At 44.5% G+C, this 14,392-nt stretch overlaps 1 protein-coding gene across 3 annotated transcripts in view; it reads right to left on the reverse strand.

Moving 5' to 3' along the window:
- The window catches only part of TAF1 (TATA-box binding protein associated factor 1), a 221,148-nt gene that overhangs the window by 113,081 nt on the left and 93,675 nt on the right, over positions 1-14,392 (reverse strand). For all 3 annotated transcript variants that reach the window (XM_069943702.1, XM_069943701.1, XM_069943704.1), the window contains exons 16-22: positions 10,846-11,046; positions 10,616-10,757; positions 10,128-10,258; positions 7,888-7,968; positions 7,663-7,812; positions 7,086-7,208; positions 6,578-6,753 (exon numbers count right to left, since the gene is read on the reverse strand). In XM_069943702.1, coding sequence (XP_069799803.1) covers positions 6,578-6,753; positions 7,086-7,208; positions 7,663-7,812; positions 7,888-7,968; positions 10,128-10,258; positions 10,616-10,757; positions 10,846-11,046 — 1,004 coding nt within the window. The remainder of the gene's footprint in view (positions 1-6,577; positions 6,754-7,085; positions 7,209-7,662; positions 7,813-7,887; positions 7,969-10,127; positions 10,259-10,615; positions 10,758-10,845; positions 11,047-14,392) is intronic.

Raw genomic sequence — 14,392 nt, forward strand, 5'->3', positions numbered from 1 at the left:
CTACTAGCAGAGAATAAGCACAGAGAACGCCTGAACAATAGTCAGGACTTAACTGAGAGCACAGTAAAAGGCTATCATATATATATATATATATATATACTCCAGCCAAAGTGGCATGGGAGAGTCTGTGATGAAAACAATGCTGGTATACATGATATAACATTGGTGAGCCAACATAATGTTGTTGTTGTTGCTGCTCCTTAAGTAGACCAAACCTGATATGGATCCTATGGCTATGGCTGCTAACCATTACATGCACAACCATATAAGCCTCATAGATCCATCTGTCAGCAATGAAAGAAAGAACGGAACCAGGGCAGGGAAGCTGTATTCTGTAGACATAGGTAATATGGTCGGTATGTGCACTTTGGCATTGCAGCTAAAGAGGATGGGAACAGGTGCTGGAGTGATTATAATAGGCACCTGGCGAAGAGGAGGACAGTGCTGTAACGTAATAATAATTCCACCTATGAAAGGGGGTAATGCAATTACTGTTGAGGCTATAAGATCGAGGAAGGAATTTCTGTTCAACAAAAACAAAGCCTGGTGTAGCATATCGGGCAATACTTGTAATTGGGGAGGACTCTACTACACAATTACCTCACCCTTGGAGTGGTTGGTGGTCTATGGTGTGGAAACAGTACCGTAGTTGCAAGACCCAGGAGGAAACCTCCGTGCAGCCCATTTAACCTGTCTATAGAGAGGTTTAAAGTGGCTGTTAATGAAAACATAGCAGATATTACATAAAGAACAGAAGGATACCTCTATAATCCAGGCACTCCACCTATAAAAGGGAGTTCAATCTGTAATGCCGTAACTCTGCTTATAGACAGGATAGAGATGACTGCTAATGTAGCAATAGAAGGTACTACGTGAATGACACCACCTACCCTTGAATCCCCCAATTGCTCCACCTGACTACTGCCATAGTAATCGGGGGTGCTACATGACATGAGAGTAATATCACTGTTAAAGAACACAACGGTCCCTCTGTAGCGCAGTTACTTTACTCACCATAGTTAGTGTCACTGACAAGCAGGACAGTACCGCTGTAAGATGACTGCTTCACCTGTGAATGGGCGTAAGATGATTGCTGATATAGCAATAGTAAATGCCACTTGACAGGCAGGACTATACCACTGTATCATAGATACTCCACTTGTGGAAGAAAGTAACATGACATACCAAACCTACAGCGAAAGTATTCACTAATGGATCCCTATCCTCCCCACTTTCAATAACCAATGGCACCCGCCAGGGGTGCCCCTTGTCCCCCCTCATATTTGCCCTTGTAATGGAGCCGTTTGCCCAGCACATCAGGTTATCCCCACATCTCAAAGGGGTATCGATTACTCAACATGAACATCGCATCGGTTTATTCGCCGACGACGTCATTATCTTCATTACTGATCCCCTTACTTCCTTGCCAACAGTTATGTCCATAATTGCATCATTTAGTCATGTGAGTTATTACAAATTGAACGTGACTAAGTCTACAGTTTTGGACATTAACGTGTCCCCGGACCTTAAGACATCTCTCCAACAACTCTACCCCTTCCAATGGTCCTCAGGTGACATAACTTATCTGGGCATCATTCTCACCAGGTCCCCTAATAAATTAATATCGCTTAATTTTACCTCTTTAATGTCCCAACTCTCTAAAGATATAACCAGTTACAAATCACTCCCCATCTCCTGGCTTGGCCGCATAGCCGCTGCGAAAATGATCCTGCTCCCTAAAATCCTGTACCTTTTTAGAAACTTACCAGTACTTTTACCCCTCCCAATTATCCGTAAATTACAATCTACCCTCATGTCTTTTATTTGGCAACACTCCAAGCCTAGGGTCCCGGCGTCTGTGCTCTATTTGCCAAAACACATGGGCGGCTTGGGATGTCCCTGCCTACTCTATTACTACAGGGCAACAGTTCTAGACCAAATTAAGACATGGAGGTGGCATACAGATGCTTCGCCCCAGTGGGTGGATATAGAAGCGCAATTGGTAGACACCCCTAGTATGCATACTTGGTTATGGTCCCTTCATTTATCTGCTGCTGTTCCTAAAAAACACATATCACCTACAATTTCAGCGGGTGCTAGGCTGTGGGTAGCAGCTAACCCCACCAAACTCTTGTGCCCTCTCCGTCTGAAAGACCTACCTATAGTTGCTATACAAGCAGTACTGAATGACACAGATTTTGGTACCTGGGTAGCAGCTGGTATCCGCACCCTAGAGGATATTCATGACAATGGGTCCCTTCTACCGTTTGACTCTATTGTATCTAAATACGCTCTCCCCAATAGAGACTTTTTCAAATATTTACAGCTGCGCCACCTCCTGTCCACCCTTAAGTGGGATTGGGACTCTCCATCAACTGCTTATGAAGCCTTCTTTCATAACTCAACACAAACTACGAAGGGGATATCCTGAGCCTACACTAACATTATATCACTTATGGTACCTGAACAATTCCCATTCCAAACTAGGTGGGAAACTGACTTAGGAATGACATTCCCTGCATCTCAGTGGAAATTTGTGTTCCAATTACCCTATATAGAGTTTCCAGGTGTGCTAACCATTTGGAAGCCTCCCGAAAACTTTTGTACCGGTGGTATTACACTCCTTACCGGCTTTCTAAGATATATCCCCAATCCTCTCCAATTTGTTGGAGGTGTGGACACCTAGTCGGTACCTTATTTCATATCTGGTGGACCTGTCCTGTCTTAAAACCCCTTTGGACCCTGGTATATACTGAAATATCTGCCCTCATGCCTTTTCCAGTTCCCTGGGGACCGGAGGTGGCGCTTCTCTCGTTGGGTCTGGAAAATTTGACTATGTCTCACTTGACCATCATATTTCACATGTTAACTGCTACCAGAACTGCTATAGCTCAACACTGGAAATCAGCTAAACTTCCAGATGTTGCTGCTATTCTGAACACTGTTAACCACAACCACACTATGGAAGGCCTTATAGCACGTAGATTGGGCAATTATGATGCCTTTTTGAAAAACTGGGAGTACTGGCCAACGAGTGGCTCTGCCCCAGCACTGTAGAGGTTACCCGAAATGTGTAATTAGGAGACCATGTAGGTGCATCTATATATTAGGTGTCTCGTCTTTGGTACCTTACTAGACTTATTTAGGTATTAGCTGGAACTAAGTACTACTTGTTGATTGTATTTTCTGATTTACTGTTCCTCCCCCCCCCCCCCCTTTACCCACTACCCCATGCTCCTTCCTCATCTCTCCGACCTGTTTTCCCTTACCCATATTCCCTTTCCAAAGCTCTCCCTTACCCTTACCACTTCCCCTCCCCCCCCCCTCTCTGCCCTTCCTCCCCCCTCTCCCCCTTGTTGTTTATACAGTTTTGTATATTTATACTTAGCATTGTTTACTCCATGCAACTTTACTACTTTGTGGTATGTTCATATGTTATATTAAACATGAAAATAAATAAAGTGTTATAAAAAAAAAAAAAGAAAGTAACATGACTGTTTCCTGGAAAGGAAGCTGAAATATCGATAGTCATGCCATAGAGCGTTATCATTGTAGCATGATTATGTCATGTGTGGAAGGGAGTCAGACGACTGCTGATAACTCAGTGACAGGCAAGATGGTGCTGCTGTAGTTACATCAACTGTGTAAGGGTATGTTCCCACTACAGTATCCCAGCGGATCAACTGCTGCAGATTCAGCAGCCCACACCCGCTCGCATTTCCGCTGGTCTCATAGGCTTCATTCTATGGATTACCAGATTCCGCCGTCCGCCCGAAGAATGAACACGCTCATTCTTTGGGTGGATGGCGGAATCTGGCAAACCATAGAATGAAGCCTATGTGACAAGCAGCCACGACCTGCAGAATCCATGGCAGGTGATCCGCCGGGATTCCGTAGTGTGAACATATTGTACGGCAGTAATATGACTGCTGAATGTTGCAATAGTCAATGCCATATGACAAGCTGGATGGTTCTGCAGTGTCACGTCCCCTGTGGATGGACGTAATATGACTGCTTATGTAGTGAATGTCAAAGCAATGTGACAGGTAGGATGCTACCGCTGTAACACAATTTTGTCATCTGTATAAGGTAGTAATATGAGCGCTGCTGTAGCGACAGCAAGATGCTACCGATGTGCCATAATTACGTCCCCTATGTAACGATAGTCATTGTGGCAGAAAGAATGGTAGCGCTGTGGAACAATTAAGTTACCTATGCAGGGGAGCAATATGACTGCTTTGGTAGCGGTATTAGTGCCATGTTACAGGTAGAATGGTACCACTGTGACGCAATTAAGTCACCTGTACAAGGGGGTAATATGACTGCTGAGTTAACCATAGTCAGTGCCATATGGTAGGCAGGGTGATCCCACCGTAGTTTGACTAGCTGAATTGGGAAGTAGAGAGATATGACAACTGATGAAGCGACAGTCCATGCCACATGCTGTGTAACAACCTCTCCCCACCTGAGGATAAGGTTATGTGATGTAACACATTAATATAGTACCAGTGGCGTAGCTACCATGAAGGCAGGGAAGGCAGTTGCTATGGGGCCCTGCACTGCAGGGGGCCCGGGGGCCCACCTGGCCTGTCTCCCCTGTCTTCAAGGTAGCTACGCTACTGATGGTTAAGCACCCTGCCAGAGACGCAGAAGGGAGCGTCTGCAATCCCCACTGTAACACCTCCGCACCTCCCCCTGACACAGGCTCAGAGCGTCCTGCACCAGTGTCCCCCTCTCCACAAGTGGAACAGTCCTGGGATGTTCCGCTAAGCCCCACCCCCATCGCGGCAAGTCCCGCCCCCAGCACCCACCGCGGGTGGGATATTCGCTCATCGCACATGGCCTGAGGAGGAGACACAGCAGGAAGATGGTAACTATCACTGCCAGCTGGAAGTCACCAGCTTCCCTGGCATCCTGTATAATGGGAGTCACTCAGGCTCAGCTTCCCTGGCATCCTGTATAATGCGGGTCACTCAGGCTCAGCTTCCCTGGCATCCTGTATAATGGGGGACACTCAGGCTCAGCTTCCCTGGCATCCTGTATAATGGGGGTCACACAGGCTCAGCTTCCCTGGCATCCTGTATAATGGGGGACACTCAGGCTCAGCTTCCCTGGCATCCTGTATAATGGGGGACACTCAGGCTCAGCTTCCCTGGCATCCTGTATAATGGGGACACTCAGGCTCAGCTTCCCTGGCATCCTGTATAATGGGGGTCACACAGGCTCAGCTTCCCTGGCATCCTGTATAATGTGGGTCACTCAGGCTCAGCTTCCCTGGCATCTTGTATAATGGGGTCACCAGCTTCCCTGGCATCCTGTATAATGTGGGTCACCAGCTTCCCTGGCATCCTGTATAATGGGGTCACCAGCTTCCCTGGCATCCTGTATAATGGGGGTAGCTAAGCCTCCCTGGCATCCTGTATAATGGGGGTCACCAGCTTCCCTGGCATCCTGTATAATGGGGTCACCAGCTTCCCTGGCATCCTGTATAATGGGGTCACCAGCTTCCCTGGCATCCTGTATAATGGGGGTCGCTAAGCCTCCCTGGCATCCTGTATAATGGGGGTCACCAGCTTCCCTGGCATCCTGTATAATGGGGGTCACTCAGGCTCAGCTTCCCTGGCATCCTGTATAATGGGGGTCACTCAGGCTCAGCTTCCCTACAGGTAATATGTTGGGGGCCCCATACACTTTTTTTGCTATGGGGCCCCATGAATCCTAGTTACGCCCCTGTATAGTACTATGGGAAAGGTGGTCCTTTAACACAAAGATTCTATACTTCTGCCCTATAGCAACATTCCCCAGGTAAGTAGATGCAGAGGATTGAAGTCACATTGTAGTGACAGGGGAAGGGGAGATGAAGAAGGTTAAAAAAAATCCATTCCACACCAAAGTGGAAAAAGAAAAGGGAACTGTACAGATTTCTAGACACACCGGGGGGTATAATTGTAGGTAGGGGGCACGTTGAAAGCCAGAAGACAGTGAGACCAGGCCGTGAAACAGCACTGGAGTGGGGGAAGGAGCTATCTCCTCAGTTTTTATCAATGGCCTCTGTCGATAAGGATGTGGCAGGGTGAGAGGCCGCACATTAGAACTAAGGCAGAGTGGCCAAAGCGGGAGCTGGATATAGGTGCCCACCAAAGCTGAAACACTCTTTCCTCTCTAGACTCCCTCTTAGAAAATGAAGGTGGAAGAAGTAGGGCTCCTGTAACGGAGGAGAGTTTTGGATACTCACCCTCTTGCTCCTCTTCTCTTCAGCTCCCTGTTGAGACCAGCAGGGTTACTACTTGTCTTCATGGAGCAGGGTAAAAACTGCAGGCTAAAAATTGATAGGCTCAGTGCCTGCAAGAGGGGTATAGCGTGGGTGGGAGGAGCTAACACCTTTTCCTCGCTTACTGTTGCCTCCTAGTTGCACCAGCTTATACTTACCAGTCTTTTGTGTCCCCTAGTACTACAAACGAGAAAATGAAAAAAACCTGGGTTGTTAAGGGGTCAATAAAATTAACAAAACCTAGATGCCTGAAAATGCAAAAAAAATCTCAGGACAGGGTATACAAGCATAATTTATGCAACCGACTTGTTCTGAAGATCGAATATCCGCTGGCACTCCTCTTTATATCTTTCTTGATGTTCTGCTACTGAGAAGCGTGATCCTCTAGCAAATTTACTCATTGGTCCCTCTCCAGAGCGTGCTTGCTCAGTGGACATAGTCCTCACAACATCAATTACTTCCCAGCGAGACAGCTTTTTAATCTAAAATTTTAAAAAAAAAGAAAGAAAGAAAGAAAAAGAAAAAAAAAAAGGACAAGAGACAACAATTACAGAACAAGAATTACTAGTAGCCCTGGTTATTAGTAACCATGAAATATAAGATTAAAAGGTGCTGCTTCCCTTCCCTTAAATGTGTACTTGCCTTTGAATGTCTACCATATAAATAGTTACAGAACAATGTAAAGACTGTATAAAATGTCAGACTTTTCAAAAATTCTGTGTATATGGAGATGATTTTGTAAGAAAGTATGAAAACATATGGTCACTTCTACTATATTTATTTGACCCCTAAATTTTCATAACCGTTTTCTCACCTCTTCCTCTGGCACTCCAAATTTGCGCAACAACTGTTTAGCGTTCTTCAATGAAAGTCTTCGCAAGTCTGCATCAGTTCCCGTCACTGTTTTTTTTACTGGCTGAGGCTCTTTATCATCTTGCTGTTACAAGAAGTAAGAATTAAAATTTCTCTGATGTGGAAACAGCTTTGAAAAATGTACTGAAATGGTATGAGATGGTAGTCCACAACAATTCTGAAGAAACTGTGGTTACAAAGGAACACTTTACCATATGTGGGAATACCAACTGCTTTGTGGATACTGGGTGGAAATATCAGCATAATGTGGGCATAACACAGTCTCCATCCAAAATACAGATGCTTTATAAATCTCATTTTAACAACGGCAAAAAGCATTATTGCTAGACACTGAAAGGAAATGGATGCCCCAGCAAATGATGAGGTATTATGAGCTGTTAACCAAGTTTGCAAATGTGAACATATCATTGCTATTGGGAACAATGGTAATACTGGCAATGGGCTTTACTGACAAATGGCAAAATACAGAAATGTGAACATTAAGAATGTTACCTGAGCACTAAACATAAATTGCTAACCTTTTGTTGAGTGGGTTTGTTAGGAATCTTCACATATGAGAATCCTTCTCCACAGCCGGTTGGATCTGCAACTCCAGTCACCTCCAACAGACATTTTCCTTTCATAGCAGCAATAAATGCTCTTGTAGTGTTCCACGGTGCTGTTCTGACCTGATCAAAGATAAATGATCATGTATGGTGATCCAAACACCACAAAGTGGAGTATTCTCACATCACATGCCTTACCTCATCATCTATCTTCATCTGGAAGTCTTCTTCATTCTCCTCCTCTGGGGCAAAAAAGGATTTTTCTCCATAGCCAGCATCCTGCCAGGAAATCATGGTACATAAGATTAAGGCTAGGTTCACACTGCGTTTTCAGCATCCGTTTAACGGATCCGTTTTTTTGCAAAAAACGGATGCATTTGTGTGCATTCGTTTTTATCCTTTTTTCCATTGACTTCCATTATAAAAAAAAGGGATCAAAACGGATGCGTTTTTTTTTACGCACAATAAAGTACTGTTGACACTACTTTTTTGACCGTTAAAAAAAACGGATCCGATAAACGGAACCCAGCCTAACTAAACACACATATATAAGCATTTTCTTCCAGAAAATTATTGCAATCACAAATACTTTGGTAATAATATCTTCATTTACTTTGCTTGTAATAAAAAAAACTATGAAAAAAGTCAAATTATTCATCATTTTGCACAAAACTCCAAAAATGGACCGGACAAAAGTATTGGCACCCTCAGCCTAATACCTGTTAGCACAACCTTTAGACAAAATAACAACAGCTTCCGGTAATCAATGAATTTCTTACAATGCTCTGCTGGAATTTTAGACCATTTTTCTTTAGCAAATTGTTCCAGGTCCCTGAGATTTGAAGGGTGCCTTCGCCAAACTGCCATTTTGAGATCTCTCAACAGGTGTTCTATTGGATTCAGGTCTGGACTCATTGCTGGCCACTTTAAAAGTCTCCAGTGCTTTCTCTCAAACCATTTTCTAGTGCTTTTTGAAGTGTGTTTTGGGTTATTGTCCTGCTGGAAGACCCATTACCTCTAAAGGGGGAGCCAGCTTTCTCACACTGGGCCCTACATTATGCTGCAAAATTTGTTGGTAGTCTTCAGACTTCATAATGCCATGTACACTGCCTGCAGCACTGAGCTAATCAGTTTGAATGCAAGCAGTAGGAGCAACCAGGAGAAGCCTACCATAAGTACACAATAAATCTAGAAACAGGACTGATGATGGACTGTAACCAGGAAGGAAACCATCCAGCAGAACCGTTGAACACCCAAGGCCCAAAAAGAGAACTGGGTGGGAGCTGTGTTGCCCAATGAACTTCGAATACAAAAGGATTTTACTGTAAGTACTCACAAAATCTTAGTTTCTTGCTCATAACACCGGAGGAAACAGGTACAGTGGGACATCCTAAAGCAGTCCCCAGGGGTGGGAACAGATAAACACAGCACAATTGGCTAACATACTGCACCCTGCATCGCATGGTGATCTGGAAGCCTTTCCAGATGGATGGGCTGCTCTGTATGAGGTTGCCATAAAAGATTTCCTAAATGTGCAGGGGTTGCAGATGATTTAATAATTCTTAATAAAGGGATGGGCTAAGAAGATCAACTGCAAGCTAGCTGAAATTCTGACTTGGATGACCCCTCTTAAGGGTAAAAGGGGTCACTATGTCTATTAGTCAAACTAGGGAAGAGAACTTTCCCCAGTGAATAAAGGTCATGACAGAACTTGATTTGTGGAGGGACCTGGCAACAGATGGCATGTATAGGAACAGGCCAATGGGGGCTGAGAATAAGGATATACCCTTTGTCTGAACCAGTCATAAAGCAGGCAGGAGTATTGTCCACAAAAGAAAGGAAGCTGCATAAATCACAAAGGTAGGTTGTAAGGCATAGGAGATAACCATATAACCCTATAAATCCATCCATTAATGTGATGTAGAACGGAACCACAGCAGTGACGCTATACCTGCCTGTGGGTAGAACTTGGCTTGTTCAGCTATAGCAGAAAAGTGAAGATGATTATTTATTTTTCTTCTATTTGACAGCAGTCTAAGTACAAGTACCCACAAAATGTTCCTCCCGGAAAACACCCTTTAACCTGTCTTCCTCACGTCTTCCCTAAAGTACAGATAACATTCTTTGGACGCAAGCAGGGTACATGATTTTAATCGTTTGTTGGTGGGTTTTCCAGGAGGCGTGTCTACCTTCCATCTGCTCCCTTTTAGTATTTTTAATCTCAATAAAGTTTATTTTTCATGTGAAGCTTATATGTCCAAATGCTGTTTCTTTGGTGAGGTTTGCTATTTATATGCATAGACTTAGACTACTATATCATTGTAGTGTTTTAACATTGTTCTCATATTTTGCATACAATATCTTAGCACAATAATAATAAATTTGTTACAAGTGACAAAAAGTTTGTAAGAATTCATGAGTTTTGACAAACAACCGACCTTCAAACGCTGCTCTGCTGCAATCATGCTGTAATATGCACAGCACTGTTCTGGAGACACCATTGCACGAATCTCTTCTTCAGTTGGTAGGCGGAAATCTGGCTTCAAAACCCACCAATTAGAGTCCATTCCTAGAAATGAAAAAAAATAAAGGATCTTAAATCCTTAGGGTACACTCACACTGCGGAAAAGAGGTGAAAATTCTGAGCGGAATCCCCACCACAGACTCCGCTCAGAATCCCACCGGCCTTTTGGTCTCAATGTTACGCATAGGGCGCCTCCACTCAAAGAACTGACATGTCAATTCTTTGAGTGGAGAGCCGCAGAGCCCTTTACATAACACAGACAGTGAGGCAGACAGGATTCCAAGCAGAGTCTGCGGTGGGGATTCCGCTCTGAATTTCCACCTTTTTTCCTGTGAATGGAATCTACATATTGTCAATGCGAGTGTATAAAAAGAGAAAATTGCGAAGGGGTAAAGATGTTACCTGTTCTTTTAAAATCTGCACACAGTTTAAGTCTCTTTCTAATGCTGCTCTCTGAATGGGATGGAAACGCTTTTTTAATATCCTCCATACGAATCCTACGAGGTCTGTCTTTGCTTTTCCAAAAGAGACGATATATGAACACCTGACAATAAATTATTAAATTTAATTATCATATAGGAATATGCACAATATGCTAATAAAGAAATAGGTATGCGGAAATGACTATACACCTGCAAGAAATCCCGGATATGTGTGTTTGCCCTCTTAGAGTTTGGGCCAGGAACTTCAAAGAGTGGACACTGTTGCCCAACCACAAAAATGTCCACTAAATCACGAATATAATAGCCTTGACGGGTGCGAATGATTAAGAAGTCTGTTTCAGGCATCTTGTGCAAGTAGATTGGAGATCTGAACAAATTATTTTCAAAAGCCTAAAGGAAGAAAAAAAAGAACTGTTTAGTGACAGTACAGATGAGGAATAAAACTGCTCTTAAAACCCGGTAAAGATCCTTTGGATGCCGGGTCATACAGACCAGTTTCTTTAATTAACGTAGACATTAAAATGTTGGCTAAAATAATTGCCAACAGATTATCCATAAATATGCCAACTTTATTATCCCCAGAGCAAACCGGATTTATAAAAGTACGTTCTGCAGTAACAAATATAAGAACAGTACTGGCTGTGTTAGACATAGTCTGGCACAGACCTCAGCCAGGAGAAAATCATATCATTCTTAACATTAGACGCAGAGAAAGCATTTGATAATGTAAACTGGGCCTGGCTTTTGTCTGTGCTAGATGCTAAGGGTTTTTCTGGGGCCTTTCGCACTTTATTGAATCAGATTTACAATGTCCCAAAGGCATAGATACATACGGCTGGATGGTGTCTCCTATTATACCATTGAAAAAAAAAGGTTCTAGAGCCTTTAGCCAGGTATCTTGTAACGTAGGCCACTTTTTGAGGCTTAAAGTGACAGTCACCCCCTTTTTGCATTTTGACTGCTCTCCACAGGTGTAAAGGGTAAATGTTACAACTTTTATTACTTATTTTATATCACACCTCATGGTGCTTGTTTTGGTAAAAAGTCGTTTTTATCACCTGTGGATTGGTATATGTGGGCGGGGCCTCGCGGCCTATGTGCCAAATCGCTCCGCCCATAGCGCCACTTAGCCTTGCCCAATTCGTGACATCATCGCCGCATAGGCCCGCCCCTCAGCGGCCATTGGTGTGGGACAATCTAGGGGGTGGGGCCTAGAATTTAGGCTGGCACTTTCAATGGCTTCTAAGGGGACAGGGCCTATGTGGCAATGACGGCACGGATGGGGGTGGGGCTAAGTGGTGCTAGGGGCGGAGCGATGTGGCACATAGGCTGCGAGGCCCCGTCCACATATACCAATCCACAGTTGATAAAAACGACTTTTTACCAGAACAAGCACCATGAGGTGTGATATAAAATAAGTAAGGAAAGCTGTAACATTTACCCTTTACACCTGTGGAGAGCAGTCAAAATGCAAAAAGGGGGTGACAGTGTGACTTTAAGTATTAATAAAAGGGAGGCAAGGGCAGCCTTGTATGCCGATGATACCGTATTATTCTTATAGCAAAGAAAAAAAAAAAAGACAAGCACAAAAGTGTAGTACACCTTCTAATCTGTCAAAAAATCTTTAATGAAGCACAGAAAATTCTGATAAAAACAATTAAAAACAAAAACAACCATATAGCATCACCCCAATAGGGTGTGCTATCATCTCTGTCTCAATGGTTATAAATGATTACCAATGTCCCTTATAGAGGAATACAATGTATACATATATACAGATGGGTATGGGTCAAAGGGTAAACAATACAGCAGTCCAGGTAAGAAATATACAGTGGCCCAACTGCTGTATATACTGATGCTAAAGCATGGTTATAAAAGCTTATACAACCTGCAACGCATAGTTCCAATCGTCCCTGCGGCAGCACAACAGAGGGTATTTACAGTTTCCACCTCCTACTAACAGAAGAACCAAATCACAAATATACATGAATAATAATTAATTAATTAACAATTAGAAGCCCCCCACACACACACACACACACAAAACTACAACTAGGAGTTTTTTTTACTTCTGTTCTCCTCTTAGAAGAACCTTTCTTCCCTAATCCTTGGGTGTCACGAGTGGGTCTCATCCTACCCTCCCCTGGGTTACCTGCTGCCCGGTGTCGGCTCCAGAGGTATGCGGGCTTGTGACGCCAGCTCTGTTCTCAGGTGTCTGGGAGCTTTTGGGGTTATATATCCCGCCTGGCGGCTTCCCGGCAGTGTTAGCCGCGGGACCCGTTCTGCCACAGCGTATCTGGTAAGTTTGGGGGGAGGTACCTCCGCGCATGTATGTACCGGCGTGCGCAGACCTTATCTCCACCTTCTCCTGCATTTTGGTTTTGCCGGCTTCTCGGAGACTCCGCCCACTCACCAGTCCTCGTACCAGTGGCTTCATCCCCCTTTTCTTTTTGCCGGGAATGTTATTTATGGCTGATGTGCTGAGTTGTTCCCCAGCATCTTGCCAGGAGTGCCTCCTCTGTTATTGTCAGGTACTTCTGGGGTCTGAGTGCTTCTATACCCCTATGTCCTTGTCTGCAATGTGCTGTACTGTTTATACACTGTTGCATGTCATTTTCTTATAGAATGGATAGTCAGCGAAGTTCCTCTCCAGCAGGAAAAAGACAGCGTAAGGAGAGACACAGATTGTGCTGTGGATGTCAGCAACCACTTTCTGATGACTGCTCTTCAGACATCTGTCAGTGATGCACTCATTCAACACCATCAGAAGGTTTCCAGGCACAAGCCAGTGATTTTTTTGGGATGGTTTAAGTCTCAGCTGTCGGATGCATTTAGAGAAGTAAACAGTCAATATAATGTACCGGGTAGCATGCAATCTACTCCTATCTCAGTGCTATCCTCACCAGCTGCCTCAGAATTGGCCGCCTATGACACAGGCTCTGCATCGGATGCAAAATTGGGTTCCCAGACAGGAGACTCCCTGATGATTACTACCTTTTTCATAGTGACCAAGCCGCTGCTCTGATCAAGTCTGTGAAAAAAAGACTGTGGAAGGTGAGACTAGCTACCTAAAAAGGAGGCACTGTTCTCACCACTCTCTTCTAAGTCAGCCACTACTGAACACCATAATGCAGGCTGAATGGGCCAAACCTGAGAAAAAGGCGGACCTGGGGTCCAGGTTTAGATCGGTCTATAAGTTAGACCCTGTGGGGGGAGGGGGAGGGGGGAATTTACCCCCTTTTCCTCTGCAAATTTCACAAAGAGCACACCTCTTAGTCAATCCAGCCGGCCGAATCTGCGACAGGTGTACCAAATCTACGCCTGCATCCGGCAGGTGTAGACTTTTATCATGATTTACGCCTGCGAGCAGGCGTAAATCATGATAAATGAGGTGCGGGAGGCCCATCGGGCGAGCTGGGTGTACAGGGGGCTTACTCCAGGGAGAAGGGGCTAATCTGCACCTTCTCCCTGGTGAGTGCAAAGAAGGGGGTTGCCTTTCCCCAACCTCCTAAGAAACCCAGATACGGGGGACAACAGAAGTCCTTTTGTAGGTCCCCGGCGAGGAGGTGTTTTCAGCGGAAACCCAAGCAGGAGAAGTCCCGGTTTCAGGACAACTCCTCTTACAAAGAAAGCCTGCGCCAGGAGCAGGTAAAGGCCCCAGCTTTTGATGCCAAAAGCAAAGTGGGGGTAGCAGACTGGCTCGGTTTGCTGCCGCTTGGTCTCGAACCTCCTCAGA

Source organism: Dendropsophus ebraccatus, chromosome 10 (assembly GCF_027789765.1).
Source record: "Dendropsophus ebraccatus isolate aDenEbr1 chromosome 10, aDenEbr1.pat, whole genome shotgun sequence".
Classification (NCBI taxonomy): Eukaryota; Metazoa; Chordata; class Amphibia; order Anura; family Hylidae; genus Dendropsophus; species Dendropsophus ebraccatus.